The 18,689-nt window shown below is 43.1% G+C and overlaps 2 protein-coding genes across 4 annotated transcripts; one reads left to right on the forward strand and one right to left on the reverse strand.

Moving 5' to 3' along the window:
- Window positions 1-673: 673 nt before the first annotated feature.
- LOC311140405 (uncharacterized protein) lies at window positions 674-4,634 on the reverse strand. Its single transcript, XM_084175444.1, has 5 exons — window positions 3,946-4,634; window positions 3,734-3,788; window positions 1,867-1,981; window positions 1,539-1,738; window positions 674-1,118 (listed from the first exon to the last, which is right to left on the reverse strand). Exons 1-4 carry the CDS (start codon window positions 4,240-4,242, stop codon window positions 1,549-1,551), a joined length of 657 nt encoding a protein of 218 aa, XP_084031570.1. The 5' UTR covers window positions 4,243-4,634; the 3' UTR covers window positions 674-1,118; window positions 1,539-1,548.
- Window positions 4,332-17,486, forward strand: LOC311140406 (uncharacterized protein). 3 transcript variants are annotated; one of them, XM_084175445.1, is made up of 5 exons: window positions 4,332-4,837; window positions 10,912-11,209; window positions 15,204-15,258; window positions 15,478-15,595; window positions 15,772-17,486. In XM_084175445.1, the coding sequence occupies exons 2-5, from the start codon at window positions 10,913-10,915 to the stop codon at window positions 15,803-15,805; spliced, it is 504 nt and encodes a 167-aa protein (XP_084031571.1). In that variant the 5' UTR covers window positions 4,332-4,837; window position 10,912; the 3' UTR covers window positions 15,806-17,486. The 3 variants fall into 3 exon arrangements, with proteins under 3 accessions (XP_084031571.1, XP_084031573.1, XP_084031572.1); XM_084175447.1 differs by having other exon boundaries at window positions 4,618-4,772; XM_084175446.1 differs by having other exon boundaries at window positions 4,618-4,837; window positions 10,909-11,209; window positions 15,772-17,485.
- The last annotated feature ends 1,203 nt before the right edge of the window (window positions 17,487-18,689 follow it).

Consider the following 18,689-nt stretch of genomic DNA (forward strand, 5'->3'; position numbering starts at 1 on the left):
AGGCTGAAACTTGGCCGCAAATCTTCCAGCAAGACAACGACCCCAAGCACACATCAAAATGCACATTTTGCAATGGCCATCTCAGTCTCCGGACTTGAAAACCTGTGGTTTGAACTGAATAGGGCTGCCCATAAGTACAGACTGAACGATATCAAGGATCTGGAAATATTCTGTAAGGAGGAATGGTCTAAGATCCCTCCCAATGTGTTCTCCAATCTCATAAAACATTATAGAAAAAGGCTCAGTGCCATTATCCTATAAGGTGAGGGTGCACAAAGTATTGAAAACAGGTGTGCCAATCATTTTGACACTTGTCTTTTTGAGAATTTTTTACAACTTGTTCAACAAAAATAATACAATAAAATAATATTGTCTTTATTTCTTTGAGCATACAATAGCTCAATATTTGTATTATTTATTTTATAGTATTTTTTGCTCATCTTTATCAAGGGTGCCAATAATTTGAGGTGACTTCATTCTATAGTAGTAGGAGTTTTACATAATTGCGATATTCAAACAGATCTACAGCAGCTGTTATCAGTTATTTGTCTTTAAATGTTTAAAGATGGAGGGAATCAGAACACTCAGTAAACAATGCCAATGTTTGTGCTCACATTAAATATTAATGGTTCTGTATCAATAGGTAGTAAAATCCACATTCACACATTCAAAATGTTCCTTTAGGGTTAAGCTTTATTACATCAGAATCAGACTAACAGAAATAACAGTTAGTTTAATCCACAACTTCTGATTGGTCAATGCTATGGTCGCCACGACTACATAATACCGTCACCGGGGTAACGGAGTGAGGATGATGAGGAGTGACAGAGAGAGGCTCTGGACTTTCCGATTGGTCGATACTGGTGGCACGTACACATTTGTTCAAATCACACACACACCCTGAGGGAGGGTCATACTGAGAGAGAGGCATGGACAAGGTTAACAAAAAGTATTCAATATCCACTTATGTGTGTTAGATGGTAGTTAATAAACAGTCTAAAGTAGCATGAAGGGCAAGTTCTAACGATTAAGTTTAAAAAGGTCTCCATTTTTCATCCGGCCTATTTATTTGTCTTGTCTTTGATTCCATGTTGCTCTTCTCGTTCTCTTCGTCCACCCTAAAAACAAACAAAGGTCAAAACGAAAGTCAGTCATCCTTCACACAATAAAGAAAAATACAACCAATGTCCTGATAAGACAGAGTTCCAGAGAAGACTGATCACACCTCTGTCAACAATGAGAGATGGGGATAATAACTAGAACAACATAACGCTTGTTAATAACCTCATACTGACATTACAGCCAACTCTAATACAGTCCCAGACACAAAGACTCAAAAGACCCTGACATCACTGTATTTGACTGAAATACTATCCATTTTAATGATAGAAGCCTTTTTTTTATTAAGGTGTTTTTGAGTCTCTGGCATTTCTACATAATAACATGTTGTATATTCACTGTTATAAGCTGTTTCCTAATGCTATCAAGAGAATACCAAACAGTGGAATGCTAACAGAAAAAGACAGAACAAAAGATACCCAGCTCTGCTCATCTCCTCTTTAGGGCCCCAGGCTTGGGTTTGTCTGGTTTGGGGTCAGCCTCTTGTTTAGGGGCTTCTTTAGGAGCATCAGGTTTGGGGGCATCTGGTTTGGGGGCATCTGGTTTGGGGGCATCTGGTTTGGGTTCCTCTGGTTTTGGGGCAGCCTCTTGTTTAGGCGGTTCATCCCCACACAGTTTCCTTTGGGAGTCAGAGACAGATAGGGCTAAGGTGTACACGTGTCCATATACCTATGGTGTACAGGTATACATACAGACGAACATGTATAGAGGTGTTCCATGTTCAGGGGTCTAGTCCCAGGCTCTTACCTGCCCTCTACAGAGTCCTTCTTCACAAAGGCACACACTTTGCTGTGCTGCTCCACCTGCTGTTTGAGAGACGTCACCTCTGCTTCCCAGGCAGCCTTCTGCTTCTCAAACTCAGCTACAGGACAAGACAGAGAGGGGGTTTAGAGGCTACAGGACAGAACAGGGGACTAGAGTTTACAGGACATAACAGGGGACTAGAGGCTACAGGACAGAACAGGGGACTAGAGGCTACAGGACAGAACAGGGGGTTAGAGGCTACAGGACAAGACCAAGAGGGAGTTTAGAGGCTACAGGACAGAACAGGGGACTAGAGGCTACAGGACAGAACAGGGGACTAGAGGCTACAGGACAGAACAGGGGGTTAGAGGCTACAGGACAAGACCAAGAGGGAGTTTAGAGGCTACAGGACAGAACAGGGGGCTAGAGGCTACAGGACAGAACAGGGGGTTAGAGGCTACAAGACAGAGAGGGGGGGGGGGGGGTTAGAGGCTACAGGACAGAACAGGGTGTTAGAGACTACAGGACAAGACAGAGAGGGGGTTTAGAGGCTACAGGACAGAGACAGACCAGGGGGTTAGAGGTTACAGGACAGAGACAGAACAGGGGGTTAGTGGCTGCTGGACAGAACAGGGAGTTAGAGGCTACAGGACAGAACAGGTGACTAGAGGTTACAGGACAGAACAGGGGACTAGCGATTACAGGACATAACGGGACTAGAGGCTACAGGACAGAGACAGAACAGGTGGTTAGAGGCTACAGGACAGAGACAGAACAGGGGGTTAGAGGTTACAGAACAGAGACAGAACAGGTGGTTAGAGGTTACAGGACAGAGACAGAACAGGGGGTTAGAGGCTGCTGGACAGAACAGGTGACTAGAGCAGGGGACTAGAGATTACAGGACATAACGGGACTAGAGGCTACAGGACAGAACAAGGGGTTAGAGGCTACAGGACAGAAAAGGGGGTTAGAGGCTACAAGACAGAACAGGTGGTTAGGGGTTAGAGGCTACAAGACAGAACAGGTGGTTAGAGGTTACAGGACAGAGACAGAACATGGGTTTAGAGGTTACAGGACAGAGACAGAACAGGGGGTTAGAGGTTACAGGACAGAGACAGAACAGGGGGTTAGAGGTTACAGGACAGAGACAGAACAGGGAGTTAGAGGTTACAGGACAGAGACAGAACAGGGGGTTAGAGGTTACAGGACAGAGACAGAACAGGGGGTTAGAGGTTACAGGACAGAGACAGAACAGGGGGTTAGAGGTTACAGGACAGAGACAGAACAGGGGGTTAGAGGTTACAGGACAGAGACAGAACAGGTGGTTAGAGGTTACAGGACAGAGACAGAACAGGGGGTTAGAGGTTACAGGACAGAGACAGAACAGGTGGTTAGAGGTTACAGGACAGAGACAGAACAGGGGGCTAGAGGCTACAGGACAGAGACAGGGGGATACTAAAAGACAGGTTAGTGAATAAAACATATTCAATAAAACCAGTCGCATATACAGAATACTACTAATACTACCCTTAATCCCAGCGACCTGCAATGAGTTTATTCCACCAAAATATTTAGAAGAGAAAACAAGGCTTGCACCTAGAACTGGTCCTGGACCTGTTTAACCCTGTTTTTAAGTTATTGTTCACTGTGAAAGGGAAGGGAAAGGGAACACCTAGTCAGTTGCACAACTGAATGCATTCCACAGAAATGTGTATTCTGCATTTAACCCAACCCCTCTGAATCAGAGGTGTGGCGCCCGGGGAGCAGTGAACTATCATACATGTTATCATAGTAGTATAAGGAATAAGGCTTAGATCATTTATGAACAGTGTTGATGTAACCATAGAGATTCAGGTGTTTAAACACTCACTTTTGGAGTTACTGTTCTCTGCCTCGACTGCCCCCACCTCGTCAGCAGCGTGTTTCTGTGACAGGAGAGAGAGTGTACACACACACACACACACACACACACACACACACACACACACACACGATGAGCACAGAACAAATCAATTCACTATATGCCATGCATACATACCGTAGTGTACACTCTAAACCCCAGACATACCCCTCCCTCCTTACCTTTTCTCCCTGGCATGCCTCCAGTTCACTCTTCTTCTTGGCCTCTGCAGCCTGCAGTGGGGGGAGTTCTGACCCCAGAGTATCCACCTGAGCCTTGGTCTTGTCCAGTAGGTTGTGGGCTCTGATCACCTCGTGGTGGTACTCTCCCAGTACGTCTCTGGTCACACGCAGTTTAATCGTCTCGAACGATAAATGTTTCTGCTCCTTCGCCTCTTCTTTCCGCCGCACGTTTATCAGTCCCAGCAGAGCTACGCTAGTCAGCATCGACACCGCCACCAACACACCCTGCGTCTTCATCCTGCCGTGGAGTTTGACCAAGGAACAGTCGTTTTCGCTGGTCCCTGTCGAGCGCTCCACAGAAGTGTTGACGACGTCCTCGCAGATTTACAGCGGAAGTACCGATGGAGTGTGAAAGGACAGGTTGATAATCAGTGTACCTGAGCGGAGTCGCTACTTCAGTTTTTCAGGGGAAACGGAAGTCAGGTTGAAAATACTTTATGCACTATATCCCTGAAAACCTGAAACAGTGCTCCTCCTCTTCTTTTTTTTTCTTTTGGGGAGTGCTCCACCAGAACTCTGCGCACTTAACTTACCTATCGCGAGTAACCATCCCCGTGCCCGCCCACCTGTCACGGTCCATGCTATCTGGTATCCTTGGGACGGCCCTACCCCATTGAAGTTTAAATTAAAATGGTTAATAAGGGTTAAAGTTAGGTAAGGGTTTTGGTTAGAGTAAGGGTAGGATTTAAGGTTAGGTTTAGGATTGAGGGTATTGACATCCCAAAGATTCCGGATAGCACTACCCTACCTGTCAAAGCTACGCGGAAGTAAGTGGCTGAACGCAAAATGGTAATCAGTACACCGGAATTCAAGGGAAAATAAACGTAAAAAGGTAACGTGATAATGCTGTATAACACGCGCAACTAGAATTAGGAATTATATCAGAATTTGTTATAACACGCCGAAAGGCTACGGCTAACTTTGATTTAGAATTGAGTTCAAGTAGAAACATTTAGTCATGACAAACCTATTAACCTATAAAACTCTGCCAGTTTGATGTAAGGCCACACTAGCCATGAACTTATCCAGTGAACTAAGAATTTACAGGAAAACAAAAAGGAGCGGGAAATCGTTGGTAAAGTCAATACAAAAATCTATCTGGTGTATTACGTTAAAACCAATGATTTATATACACTAGATGATGGCCACGGGGCGCTGTGTTGAAGCCACCCACGCCTCCATCTTGGAACTCCCCGCCGTTGTAAACAATATTTTGGGAAATATAGAAATGCATTTATTAATGTCTACATTCGTTTTTGCCACTTTTATTATATTACAGACACCTTAATGGATACTTTTAAATTATATTATGTGAGCGAAACATAACAAAGTGTGTTGCATTATGGGGATAGAAATTGTCTGACTTGCACCTACATGTCGACTGCATGAACTTTACAAAAATCATGTGATCAAATGTCATCAAGATTTGACTGCAGTCTACTGCAAGTTTCTGCAGTTGCTCTTCACCAACTTCATCCTGCAGCCATTGCCTGCATTGTGAGAGGCTCTATGGTCAACCAATCATTAGGGTGTTTTTGTTTGACCCACAGGAATGTGACCAAAGATGTGACTGAAACAGGAACCAACTTAGCTGCAAATCATGTGGATATGTACAAATTAATGTGATATTTGAGGCTCTCTCTCACACCAATTGATTGTGCAATGTACACATATACAGTGCATTCGTAAAGTATTCAGACCCCTTGACTTTGTCCACATTTTGTTATGTTACAGCCTTATTCTAAAATTGATTAAATTATTTTTTTCCTTCAATCTACACACAATACCCCACAATGACAAAGCAAAAACAGGTTTTTAGAAATTTTTGCAAATGTATTAAAAATAAAAACCAAAATACCTTATTTACATAAGTATTCAGACCCTTTGCTATGAGAATCGAAATTGAGCTCAGGTGCATGGTGTTTCCATTGATCATCCTTGAGATGTTTCTACAACTTGATTTGAGTCTACCTGTGGTAAATTCAATTGATTTTACATGATTTGGAAAGGCACACACCGGTTTATATAAGGTCCCACAGTTGTCAGAGCAAAAACCAAGCCATGAGGTCGAAGGAATTGTCCGTAGAGCTCCTAGACAGGATTGTGTCGAGGCCCAGATCTGGGGAAGGGTACCAAAGCATTTATGCAGCATTGAAGGTCCCCAAGATCACAGTGGCCTCCATCATTCTTAAATAGAAGAAGTTTGGAACCACCAAGACTCTTCCTAGAGCTGGCCGCCCGGCCAAACTGAGCAATTGTGGGAGAAGGGCCTTGGTCAGGGAGTTTACCAAGAACCCGATGGTCACTCTGACAGAGCTTCAGAGTTCTTCTGTGGAGATGGGAGAACCTTCCAGAAGGACAACCATCTCTGCAGCACTCCACCAATCAGGCCTTTATGGTAGAGTGGCCAAATGGAAGCCACTCCTCAGTAAAAGCCACATGACAGCCAGCTTGGAGTTTGCCAAAAGGCACCTAAAGGACTCTCAGACCATGAGAAACAAGATTTTCTAGTCTGATGAAACCAAGATTGAACTCTTTGGCCTGAATGCCAAGCGTCACGTCTGGAGGAAACCTGGCACCATCCCTACAGTGAAGCATGGTGGTGGCAGCATCATGCTGTGGGGATGTCTTTCAGCGGCAGGGACTGGGAGACTAGTCAGGATCAATGGAAAGATGAATGGAGCAAAGAACAGAGAGATCCTTGATGAAAACCTGCTCCAGGGCGCTCAGGACCTCAGACTGGGGCAAAGGTTCACCTTCCAACAGGACAACAACCCTAAGCACACAGCCAAGACAACGCAGGAGTGGCTTTGGGACACGTCTCTGAATGTCCTTGAGTGGCCCAGCCAGAGGCCGGACTTGAACCTGTTCTATCATCTCTGGAGAGACATGAAAATAGCTGTGCAGCGACGCTCCCCATCCAACCTGACAGAGCTTGAGAAGATCTGCAGAATAAAATGGGAGAAACTCCCCGAATACAGATGTGCCAAGCTTGTAGCATCATACCCAAGAAGACTTGAGGCTGTAATCGCTGCCAAAGGTGCTTCAGCAAAGTACTGTATTGTGTGTAGATTGATGAGGGGACAAAATGATTTAATCAATTTTAGAATAGGCTGTAACGTAACAAAATGTGGAAAATGTCAAGGGGTATGAATACTTTCCGAATGCACTGTATATTTTCAGTTTGTGTAATATGCAGGGTTGGAGACATGTTTATTTTGACATAATAAAGAAAAACGTTTATAAACAATGGGAACACTGCCATGTTGCGCTGAGCCTTGCTGTTGGAAAACCACATCAGTGTCCAACTTTCAGCTTTCGCAGATGCACCTCCCTCGATTTCACTACTCAACTTTCGTCTACAGTCGGTTGCTTTTACCTTACCACTCAAATGATCCCAATGAGTCACTGGCCTCTTGGAAACATGCCCTTTATATCCTAATCAGACAGCACCAAAGTAAACACCAGCCTCTTGGAGACAGGCCCTTTATATCCTAATCAGACAGCACCAAAGTAAACACCAGCCTCGGAGACAGGCCCTTTATATCCTAATCAGACAGCACCAAAGTAAACACCAGCCTCTTGGAGACAGGCCCTTTATATCCTAATCAGACAGCACCAAAGTAAACACCAGCCTCTTGGAGACAGGCCCTTTATATCCTAATCAGACAGCACCAAAGTAAACACCAGCCTCGGAGACAGGCCCTTTATATCCTAATCAGACAGCACCAAAGTAAACACCAGCCCGTGAGGCTTGTAGCAAGTCAAAACAAAAGGCAGTGACTTTTCCAGCTGCTACAGAATCACACAGTGTTCACAGGATGTCATCAATACAATATGAATAATCAGTGTGTCCTCGGTCCTTGTACATCCAGTATGGCGTCAATCACTATCAACAGATATGAGAATAATCCATAACATTCAGTATCAAACTTAGTGACCATCAACCCGCACCTTGAGTGTCACATACACTGGAAATCATGGGTATTACAGAAAGGGAACATACACTACCAGTCAAAAGTTTGGACACACCTACTCATTCAAGGCTTTTTCTTTATTTTTACTATTTCTAACATTGTAGAATAATAGTGAAGACATCAAAACTATGAAATAACACATATGGAATCATGTAGTAACCAAACAAGTGTTAAACAAATCAAAATATATTTCATATTTGAGATTCTTCAAATAGCCAGCCTTTGCCTTGATGACAGCTTTGCACACTCTTGGCATTCTCTCAACCAGCTTCATGAGGTAGTCACCTGGAATGCATTTCAATTAACAGGTGTACCTTTTTAAAAGTTAATTTGTGGAATTTCTTTCCTTCTTAATGCGTTTGAGCCAATCAGTTGTGTTGTGACAAGGTAGGGGGGTATACAGAAGATAGCTCTATTTGGTAAAAGACCAAGTCCATATTATGGCAAAGACAGCTCAAATAAGCAAAGAGAAACAACAGTCCATCATTACTTTAACACATGAAGGTCAGTCAATACGGAAAATGTCCAGTGCAGTCGCAAAAACCATCAAGCGCTATGATGAAACTGGCTCTCATGAGGACCGCCACAGGAATGGAAGACCCAGAGCTACCTCTGCTGCAGAGGATAAGTTCATTAAAGTTACCATTCTCAGAAATTGCAGCCCAAATAAATGCTTCACAGAGTTCAAGTCACAGACACATCTCAACATCAACTGTTCAGAGGGGACTGTGTGAATCAGGCCTTCATGGTCAAATTGCTGCAAAGAAACCACTACTGAAGGACACCAATAAGAAGAAGAGACCTGCTTGAGCCAAGAAACACGAGCAATGGACATTAGACCGGTAGAAATTTGTCCTTTGGTCTGGAGTCCAAATTTGAGATTTTTGGTTCCAACCGCAGTGTCTTTGTGAGACACGGTGTGGGGGAACGGATAATCTCTGCATGTGTGGTTCGCACCATAAAGCATGGAGGAGGAGGTGTTATGGTGTGGGGGTGCTTTGCTGGTGACACTGTCTGTGATTTATTTAGAATTCAAGGCACACTTAACCAGCATGGCTACCACAGCATTCTGCAGCGATACGCCATCCCATCTGGTTTGGGATTAGTGGGACTATCATTTGTTTTTCAACAGGACAATGACCCAACACACCTCCAGGCTGTGTAAGGGCTATTTTACCAAGAAGGAGAGTGATGGAGTGCTGCATCAGATGACCTGGCCTCCACAATTCCCTGACCTCAACCCAATTGGGATGGTTTGGGATGAGTCGGACCGCAGAGTGAAGGAAAAGCAGCCAACAAGTGCTCAGCATATGTGGGAACTGTCATGACTTCCTCTGAAGCTGCCTCCTCTCCTTGTTCGGGCAGGCTTCGGCGTTCGTCGTCACCGGCCTTCTAGCCACTGCTGTTCCTCTTCTCATCTTTCCATTTGTTTTGTCTTGTTTTTTACACACACCTGGTTCATATCCCCTCATCAGTCCCTGTATAGGTATTCCCTCTGCCCCCCATGTCTTTGTGTGTGATTGTTTCCATGTGGAGGTGTCGATAGCTCGGTGGAGCATTATGTACTTGATCGCCAGGATATTCACCCGTGTGTTTTGTTTTCCCCAGTGCACCGATAAGTCGCACTGTAGTTGTTTTACGCATTGCTGCGAACCGCTGTATTGGCCAAATAAACCATTATTCTGTGATTTACGCCTCCTGCGCCTGACTCCGTCCAAATCACCCGCTACAGGAACTCCTTCAAGACTGTTAGAAAAGCATTCCAGGTGAAGCTGGTTGAGAGAATGCCAAGAGTGTGCACAGCTGTCATCAAGGCAAAGGGTGGCTATTTGAAGAATTACATTTTAGTCATTTAGCAGACACTCTTATCCAGAGCGACTTACAGTTAGTGAGTGCATACATTCTTTTATTTTTTATACTGGCCCCCCGTGGGAATTGAACCCACAACCCTGGCGTTGCAAACGCCATGCTCTACCAACTGAGCTACATCCCTGCCGGCCATTCCCTCCCCTACCCTGGACGACGCAGGGCCAATTATGCGCCGCCCCATGGGTCTCCCGGTCGCGGCCGGCTACGACAGAGCCTGGATTCGAACCAGGATCTCTAGTGGCACAGCTAGCACTGCGATGCAGTGCCTTAGACCACTGCGCCACTCGGGAGACTACAATCTCAAATATAAAATATATTTTGATTTGTTTAACACTTTTTTGGTTACTATATGATTCCATATGTGTTATTTCATAGTTTAGATGTCTTCCCTATTATTCTACAATGTAGAAAATTGTACAAATAAAGAAAAACCATTGAAAGAGTAGGTGTGTCCAAACTTTTGACTGGTACTGTATATTAATTTGCTAAACATTGTGTTAATCACTCTAAACTGAATATGAACTTTAGTGATCTTAAATCTCCCCATTGCACACACTGTACCCTAAATAATGACTTACTACATGGAACAATTTCATAATCTCTGGTTGTCTGTGTACCCTCTAAGAGGAAGAGGGAGGAGAAATTAAATGCAAATGAAAGAGATAGATAAACGTTACTGCAAAGAGAGAGGATATATGTTAGTAATAAAACGTGACCATGCCTCTAAAACAAAAGGTGAGAGAGCAAGAGAGGAAGGGAGGGAGAGAGAGAAGGGGGGGGGAGTGGGGTAGTTAAACAAGGAAGTAGATTTAGCTTTGTCTACCAAACATTCCACCTAGCGGGACGAACCGGTTACACGTGGACAGATTGCCATCAGCAACCAGAGGGAGGGAATATGAACACACACTCTCCAACACACACAGGCTGACTACTGGGATGGTTGAGGAGTGACAGAACAAGACAGCAGCCAAGAAAGATACACTGCACCTGACTTGAGCCTCATCTCTCTCTCCCTCTCTCTTTCTCTGCCTCCTTCACTCTCTCTGTCCTGTCCCAGCAGTATGCGGGCTGTGTCTACGCTAGTGTTCCTGGCCGTGGGTGTGATGGTGGTGTTGATGTACCAGGCGGTCCACCAGGAGATGACTCTGCGGGGTCTTAAAGCCCGCGCTCTGGAGAGCTCCTCTCAGGTCAAGCAGAAGGAGAATGACATCGTCCAGGTCAAGATGAAGATCCAGAAGCTGAATGATGAGTTGAAGCCCATCAACACCAAGAGAGACGAGTTGACTAAGAAGAAGGAGCAGTCTGCTAAAGCCGCAAGCGAGGCGGACAAGAGCCTAAAGACCTGTCATACAGAGAAGGTAGGCCAATGGAATGCGCAGGTGCCCCCCCCCCCCCCCCCCCCCCCCACACACACACACACACACACGCTATGCAAACAGACACCTGCTACATAGAAAAGGTACAGTATTGTTTATCCTCGTTTTATGATCTATAATAATCCATTAACAGAATGCCTGTGCCAAGTCTCACCAGAGACACAGAACCATAGAATTAGGAATTAGAACACTGAAAAAAAGGCAGCACTAAAACAATCTTCCTATCCATTGTGAAACTGTTGGCAACGGACTGGCTTGTGATATGTTTATAGGTCAAATTCACTGACAGTGGGAGTGTTGGATATGATGATCATCAGTTTAGTTATTTCCCGTTGATTCATTAGCCCTACTAACCCTCATGTAAGGGCCCTGTATTCACTGATCACCGTCAGGTGAGGTGTGTTAATGTTTGTGTTTCATACTAGAGGGGATTAAATTGAGATTTTGTGTCACTGATCTACACACAATACCCCAAAATATGAAAGTGGTATTTTGAAATTGTAAAAAATGTATGAAAAATGAAAAGCTGAAATGTCTTGAGTCAATAAGTATTCAGCCCCTTTGTTATGGCAAGCCCAAATAAGTTCAAGAGTAAACATCTGCTTCTACTAAGCTATCATATGGAATTGTTTTAAGATGGTCATACTATTGATCATTTAGCTATTTTATTTGGAATCTTTATACCTTAAGGTATATAAAGAAATATATAGCACATATAAACGCATTGAATAACACATTCATAAATGGCAAAACAGACAGTCAAAAAATGTATAATAAGGAATATTGTTTTGACGTGTCTGTCCTATATCTAGGAGATATACAGGTGCAGCTCAATAAATTAGAATATTGTGGAAAAGTTAAGTAATTTCAATAATTCAATTGACAAAGTGAAACTCATATATATCGTGGATTAATTACACAAAAAGTGAAATAGTTCAAACCTGTATTTGTTTTAATCTTGATGATTACGGCTTACAGCTCATGAAAACCCCAAATTCAGTATCTCAGAAAATTAGAATATTGTGAAAAAGTTCAATATTGTAGACTCAAGGTGTCACACTCTAATCAGCTAACTAACTCAAAACACCTGCAAAGGTTTCCTGAGCCTTTAAATGGTCTCTCAGTCCAGTTCAGTAGGCTTCACAATCATGGGGAAGACTGCTGACTTGACAGTTGTGCAGACAGTCATCAACACCCTCCACAAGGAGGGAAAGCCTCAAAAGATCATTGCTAAAGAAGCTGGCTGTTCACAGAGTGCTGTATCCAAGCATATTCATGGAAAGTCGAGTGGAAGGAAGTGTGGTAGGAAAAGGTGCACAAGCAACAGGGATAACCGGAGCCTTGAGAGGATTGTCAATCAAAGGCCATTCAAAAATGTGGGGGAGCTTCACAAGGAGTGGACTGAGGCAGGAGTCAGTGCATCAAGAGCCACCACGCACAGACGTATCCAGGAAATGGGCTACAACTGTTGCATTCCTCGTGTCAAGCCACTCCTGAACCAGAGGCAACGTCAGAAGCGTCTTACCTGGGCTAAGGAGAAAAATAACTGGTCTGTCGCTCAGTGGTCCAAAGTCCTCTTTTCAGATGAAAGTAATTTTGCATTTCATTTGGCAATCAAGGTCCCAGAGTCTGGAGGAAGAGTGGAGAGGCACAGAATCCAAGTTGCTTGAAGTCCAGTGTGAAGTTTCCACAGTCAGTGATGATTTGGGGAGCAATGTCATCTTCTGGTGTTGGTCCACTGTGTTTCATCAATTCCAAAGTCAACTCAGCCGTCTACCAGGAAATTTTAGAGCACTTCATGCTTCCTTCTGCTGACAAGCTTTATGGAGATGCTGATTTCATTTTCCAGCAGGACTTGGCACCTGCCCACACTGCCAAAGGTACCAATACCTGGTTCAATGACCATGGGATTACTGTGCTTGATTGGCCAGCAAACTCACCTGATCTGATCCCCATAGAGAATTTATGGGATATTGTCAGATGAGCTGAAGGCCGCTATCAAAGCAACCTGGGCTTCCATAACACCTCAGCAGTGCCACAGGCTGATCAACTCCATGCCACGCCACATAGATGCAGGGATTCATGCAAAAGTAGCCCCAACCAAGTACTGACTGCATGTACAAGTACATACTTTTCAGAAGGACGACATGTCTGTATTACATTTCCTTTTTTCACTGGTCATGTCATATTCTAATTTTCTGAGATACTGAATTTGGGGTTTTCATGAGCTGTAAACCGTAATCATCAAGATTAAAACAAATACAGGCTTAAACTATTTCACTTTTTGTGTAATTAATCCACGATATATATGAGTTTCACTTTGTCAATTGAATTATTGAAATTACTTAACTTTTCCACAATATTCTAATTTATTGAGCTGCACCTGTAAGAAAGCTCAGGAAATATAATTTTTGGGGGCACAATTCATTTTCTAAAACCGGTACCAGGTTACATTCAGATGAGCCCTGTGACTCTGTGTGCAACAAGTGTTTAACATGATTACCCCACATAATGATTACCCCATCTAAGTACCCCACACATACAATTATCTGTAAGGTCCCTCAGTCCAGCAGTGATTTTCAAGCACAGATTCAACCACAAAGACCAGGGAGGTTTTCCAATGCCTTGCAAAGAAGGACAACTATTGGTAGGACACCTTTGAGCACGTGAAGTTATTAATTACATTTTGGATGGTGTATCAATACACCCAGTCCTCAGTGGCTGTAGAGGAAGGAAACCACTCAGGGATTTCACCATGAGGCCAATTTGTGATTTTAAAACAGTTAGAGTTTATTGGCTGTGATAGGAGAAAACTGAGGATGGATCAACAACATTGGAGTTACTCCACAATACAAACCTAATTGACAGAGTGAAAAGAACGAAGCCTGTACAGAATACAATTACATAAAAATATTCCAAAACATGAATCCTGTTTGCAATAAGGCACTTTAGTAATACTGCAATGAATGTGGCAAAGAAATTAACTTTTTGTCCTGAATACAAAGCGTTATGTTTGGGGAAAATCCAACACAACATATCACCACTCTTCATATTTTCAAGCATGTTGGTGGCTGCATCATGTTATGGGTATGCTTGTCATCGGCAAGGACTGGGGAGTTTTTTAGGATGAAAATAATTAGAATAGAGCAAAATCATAGAGGAAAACCTGGTTCAGTCTGCTTTACAACAGAGACAGATTCACATTTCAGCAGGACAATAACCTAAAATACAAGGACAAATATTCACTGGAGTTGCTTACCAAGACGCCATTGAATGTTCCTGAGTGACCTAGTTATAGTTTTGACTTAAATCATCTTGAAAATCTATAGCAAGACATTAAAATGGCTGTCTAGCAATGATCAACCAAGTTGAAAGAGCTTGAAGAATGTTTTAAAGAATAATGGGCAAATACTGTACAATCAGGTATGCAAAGCTGTGTGCTCACAGCTGTAATCGCTGCCGAAGGTGATTCTAACATGTATTGGCTCAGGGGGTTGAATACATACAGTATCTAATGAAGATAATTATATAAATGTTTTATTTTCCATTATATATATATTTTTAATGTTATGATTTTTGTGTAGATCATTTTCAAATAATTACAATTAAACCTATTTGAATCCCACTTTGTATCACAACAAAATGTGGAAAAAGTCAAGGGTTGTGAATACTTTCTGAAAGTACTATATGTTTTGTGTTGAGTGGTATTTGAGAGGTATTCTGCCAGGTATTCTTTTAGCAGTGATCAGTCAGGAATTTCATTTAATTCTCACTTAGTCACAAAAAGTATTAGTCACACTTTAAACAAAGTACATATTATGAAGAAATTATTGTATGCCTTATGTAGTTCTTAATAAGGCCTAGATAAGGCCTACAATACTTCAAATACCGGTCCTCATCTTCCTCAAATACCGGTACTCATCTTCCTCAAATACCGGTCCTCATCTTCCTCATCTCCCCTATTTTTCCTCCTCAGGCCGATGCTGAGAAAAAGAAGACTGACGCGTCGGCGGCCCTTCAGAAAGTTAAAGGTACGATGTCTATTTTACTGCAGTGATGGGTACCTTCAGCTCAGAGGGAATACATCATGCATCATTCTAAATGTTCCCCTTACTCTCTCACCTCTCTCTCACTACCCTTTCCTCCTTATCTACCCATTTCCTTCTGTCTTTTTTTCTACCCTCCCCCTTTCCACCCCTTTCTCCTTATCCCTCCCTCCCCCTTTTCCCTCTCCCGCCCCCTCCCTCTAGATAATCAAGAAGCAGAGAAGAAGACAGCTCAGGAGGAGATCCAGGCATTGAAACAGCAGATTCTGGACCGGGACAAGGCACTGTGTGCGTTTGTGGACCAGACCAATGAGGAAGGACGGTAAGAGCAGTTACACACCCAGGCATTCAGGCACACTCACACACAGTCTTGTGGTCACCATTATCAAACACTTCTATGGTCACGGTGTACTGTGTGTCATGTAGTTCTGTGGTTACTGGGTGCTCACATGCCATTGATAACTAGTGGTTGTTGTTGTTTTCTTTGTTATTTTGCAGGAAGCTGTGTGGAATCACTGAGGCCCCAAAATGAAGAAAACTTGCACTACACTATCTCCCTCCCTCCCTCCCTCCCTCATGCTTGCAGTGATGCACACACACCCATGCACATCATCGTTGTGCAGCTCATAACATTCATCACCTACAACCACCTTCACTTACTGTACCTCTCAATACTCAGGAAAATTAAAAACAAGAAAGATTTGGAAAACCCAGTCTGAATGTCATGTCTTCATTACATACACTGTTAGTTTATGTATGCAGGTAAGGAAGGGAGACATTACATTTTTTAATGAGTGATTTTCATCCTATGGTACAGTACATGAATGGTTATTGTAGGAATGACTGAAAGAGGTTAGGGCTAATTCTCTCTGAGATGGAGCAAGGTGTATCTCTGAGGTGACTTCTGAGTGTTGCAAAGGTTCTAGAGAAGAGTTCTAAAGAAGCGTGCAGGTGCATGCCCATCTGGTTCAATTGTCTATTCAATATTAACAGTGCATAGATGTACAGTGAGGGAAAAAAGTATTTGATCCCCTGCTGATTTTGTACATTTGCCCACTGACAAAGACATGATCAGTCTATAATTTTAATGGTAGGTTTATTTGAACAGTGAGAGACAGAATAACAACAAAAAAATCCAGAAAAACACATGTCAAAAATGTTATAAATTGATTTTTATTTTAATGAGGGAAATAAGTATTTGACCCCTCTGCAAAACATGACTTAGTACTTGGTGGCAAAACCCTTGATGGCAATCACAGAGGTCAGACGTTTCTTGTAGTTGGCCACCAGGTTTGCACACATCTCAGGAGGGATTTTGTCCCACTCCTCTTTGCAGATCTTCTCCAAGTCATTAAGGTTTCGAGGCTGATGTTTGGCAACTCGAACCTTCAGCTCCCTCCACAGATTTTCTATGGGATTAAGGTCTGGAGACTGGCTAGGCCACTCCAGGACCTTAATGTGCTTATTCTTGAGCCACTCCTTTGTTGCCTTGGCCGTGTGTTTTGGGTCATTGTCATGCTGGAATACCCATCCACAACCCATTTTCAATGCCCTGGCTGAGGGAAGGAGGTTCTCACCCAAGATTTGACAGTACATGGCCCCGTCCATCGTCCCTTTGATGCGGTGAAGTTGTCCTGTCCCCTTAGCAGAAAAACACCCCAAAAGCACAATGTTTCCACCTCCATGTTTGACGGTGGGGATGGTGTTCTTGGGGTCATAGGCAGCATTCCTCCTCCTCCAAACACGGCGAGTTGAGTTGATGCCAAAGAGCTCCATTTTGGAATTAATGGAAATATTTAAGTTGAATAAAGTTAATATTCAGTTAACAGTAATTAACACAATTATTAGCATATTTAGATGTTTTCCCTTTCTGTAATACACATGATTACCAGTGTTCTATTTGTGACACTCATTGTGAATGGGTTGATGGTCACTAGACCTGAGCTACTGAAGGTACAAGGACCGAGAACACACTGATTATTATTGTATTGATGACATGAACACTGTGTGATTCTGTAGCAGCCGGCAAAGTCACTGTCTTTTGTTTTGACTTCAAGCCTCTCTGGTTGATGTTTTAGAGAACATTTGGTACTCTCTGATTAGAATATAAAGGCCCTGTCTCCAAGAGCCCCGTTGGACATGTTCTCTGCTTCTGTTCTGGAGGTGTCTCCCTGTATGATTGTATTAAACTGGATTGATCTCTGATTGATATTATCAACGACAGCTCTCCTTTTTGTTCACCTGGAAGTTACAGGTTGTGCGCACGTCAAAGGCAAGGTGTGTGTGCACATCATCCAAGGCGTCTTGCAATGCCTGCCTAAACGTCAGCATTGTTTCTGATCTTTCACAGTCTGTCTGCTGGAATCTCCAAACCTGCATCACCAACGTGTCCCAGATATGGCTAGAGAGATTGGAACTGTCATTATATGGCTAGAGAGATAGGAACTGTCATTATGAGCTACAATACAGTATGTTAAATGTAGTTAAAACAAAATTTTAAACATATTTTTACTAGTCTAATTACGTTGGTAACCAGTTTATAATAGCAATAAGGCACCTTGGGGGTTTGTGGTATATCCGCGTTGCGTCGTGCGTAAGAACAGCCCTTAGCCGTGGTATATTGGCCATATATGTCAGAGTGTTGAGTGTAGATGTAGTGCAGGAATCAAGCGCAGGGACAAGGAGGTTCTTCAACGGACTTTAGTATATATATGTATCCCAACACGGGAATGAGTCGCCAACCCAACCGGGCGGCACGAACAATTACGCACAACACACAGTGCGGAAAAACAAGAAAAGGCGCACGCAGTGCGAACTCTCGAAAATACTAAATAAACGAGAGAGAGAACTACTCGGAGGCAAACTGACAATAACAATCACGCATAACACCTGCCCCAAACAAACCAACTAAATAAGGAGAATAATCAAGACACAAATAAGGGACAGGTGTTATGCACAGACAAAACCAAAAGAACAAAAAACATCGAACGGTGGCAGCTAGTACTCCGGAGACGACGACCGCCGAAGTCCGCCCGAACAAGGAAGAGGAGCAGCCTCGGCCGAAACCGTGACAATATATCACAACCCCTCGGGCCTTATTGCTTAATTAGCTCACATGTTAGATACAGTGCATTCGGAAAGTATTCAGACCTCTTGACTTTTTCCACATTTTGTTACGTTACAACCTTATTCTAAAATTGATTAAATAGTTTTTTTTCCTTCATCAATCTACACACAATACCCCATAATGACAAAGCAAAAACAGGTTTTACAATTTTTTTCAAATCTATTAAAAATAAAAAACTGAAATATCACATTTACATAAGTATTCAGACCCTTTACTCAGTACTTTGTTGAAGCACCTTTGGCAGTGATTACAGCCTCGAGTCCTCTTGGGTATAATGCTACAGGCTTGG

This window comes from Coregonus lavaretus (assembly GCF_964263955.1).
Source record: "Coregonus lavaretus genome assembly, chromosome: 13".
Lineage (NCBI taxonomy): Eukaryota > Metazoa > Chordata > Actinopteri > Salmoniformes > Salmonidae > Coregonus > Coregonus lavaretus.

Bases quoted from the DNA above. Each gene is read 5' to 3' on its own strand.
- LOC311140405 (XM_084175444.1), bottom strand. From the start codon at position 4,242: ATGAAGACGCAGGGTGTGTTGGTGGCGGTGTCGATGCTGACTAGCGTA. The intron at 3,789-3,945 runs GTAAGGAGGGAG...CTCCTGTCACAG, and splicing joins AGGCATGCCAGGGAGAAAAG to AAACACGCTGCTGACGAGGT. The intron at 1,982-3,733 runs GTGAGTGTTTAA...CTTGTCCTGTAG, and splicing joins AGAGAACAGTAACTCCAAAA to CTGAGTTTGAGAAGCAGAAG.
- LOC311140406 (XM_084175445.1), top strand. From the start codon at position 10,913: ATGCGGGCTGTGTCTACGCTAGTGTTCCTGGCCGTGGGTGTGATGGTG. The intron at 15,259-15,477 runs GTACGATGTCTA...CCCTCCCTCTAG, and splicing joins GGCCCTTCAGAAAGTTAAAG to ATAATCAAGAAGCAGAGAAG. The intron at 15,596-15,771 runs GTAAGAGCAGTT...GTTATTTTGCAG, and splicing joins CAGACCAATGAGGAAGGACG to GAAGCTGTGTGGAATCACTG.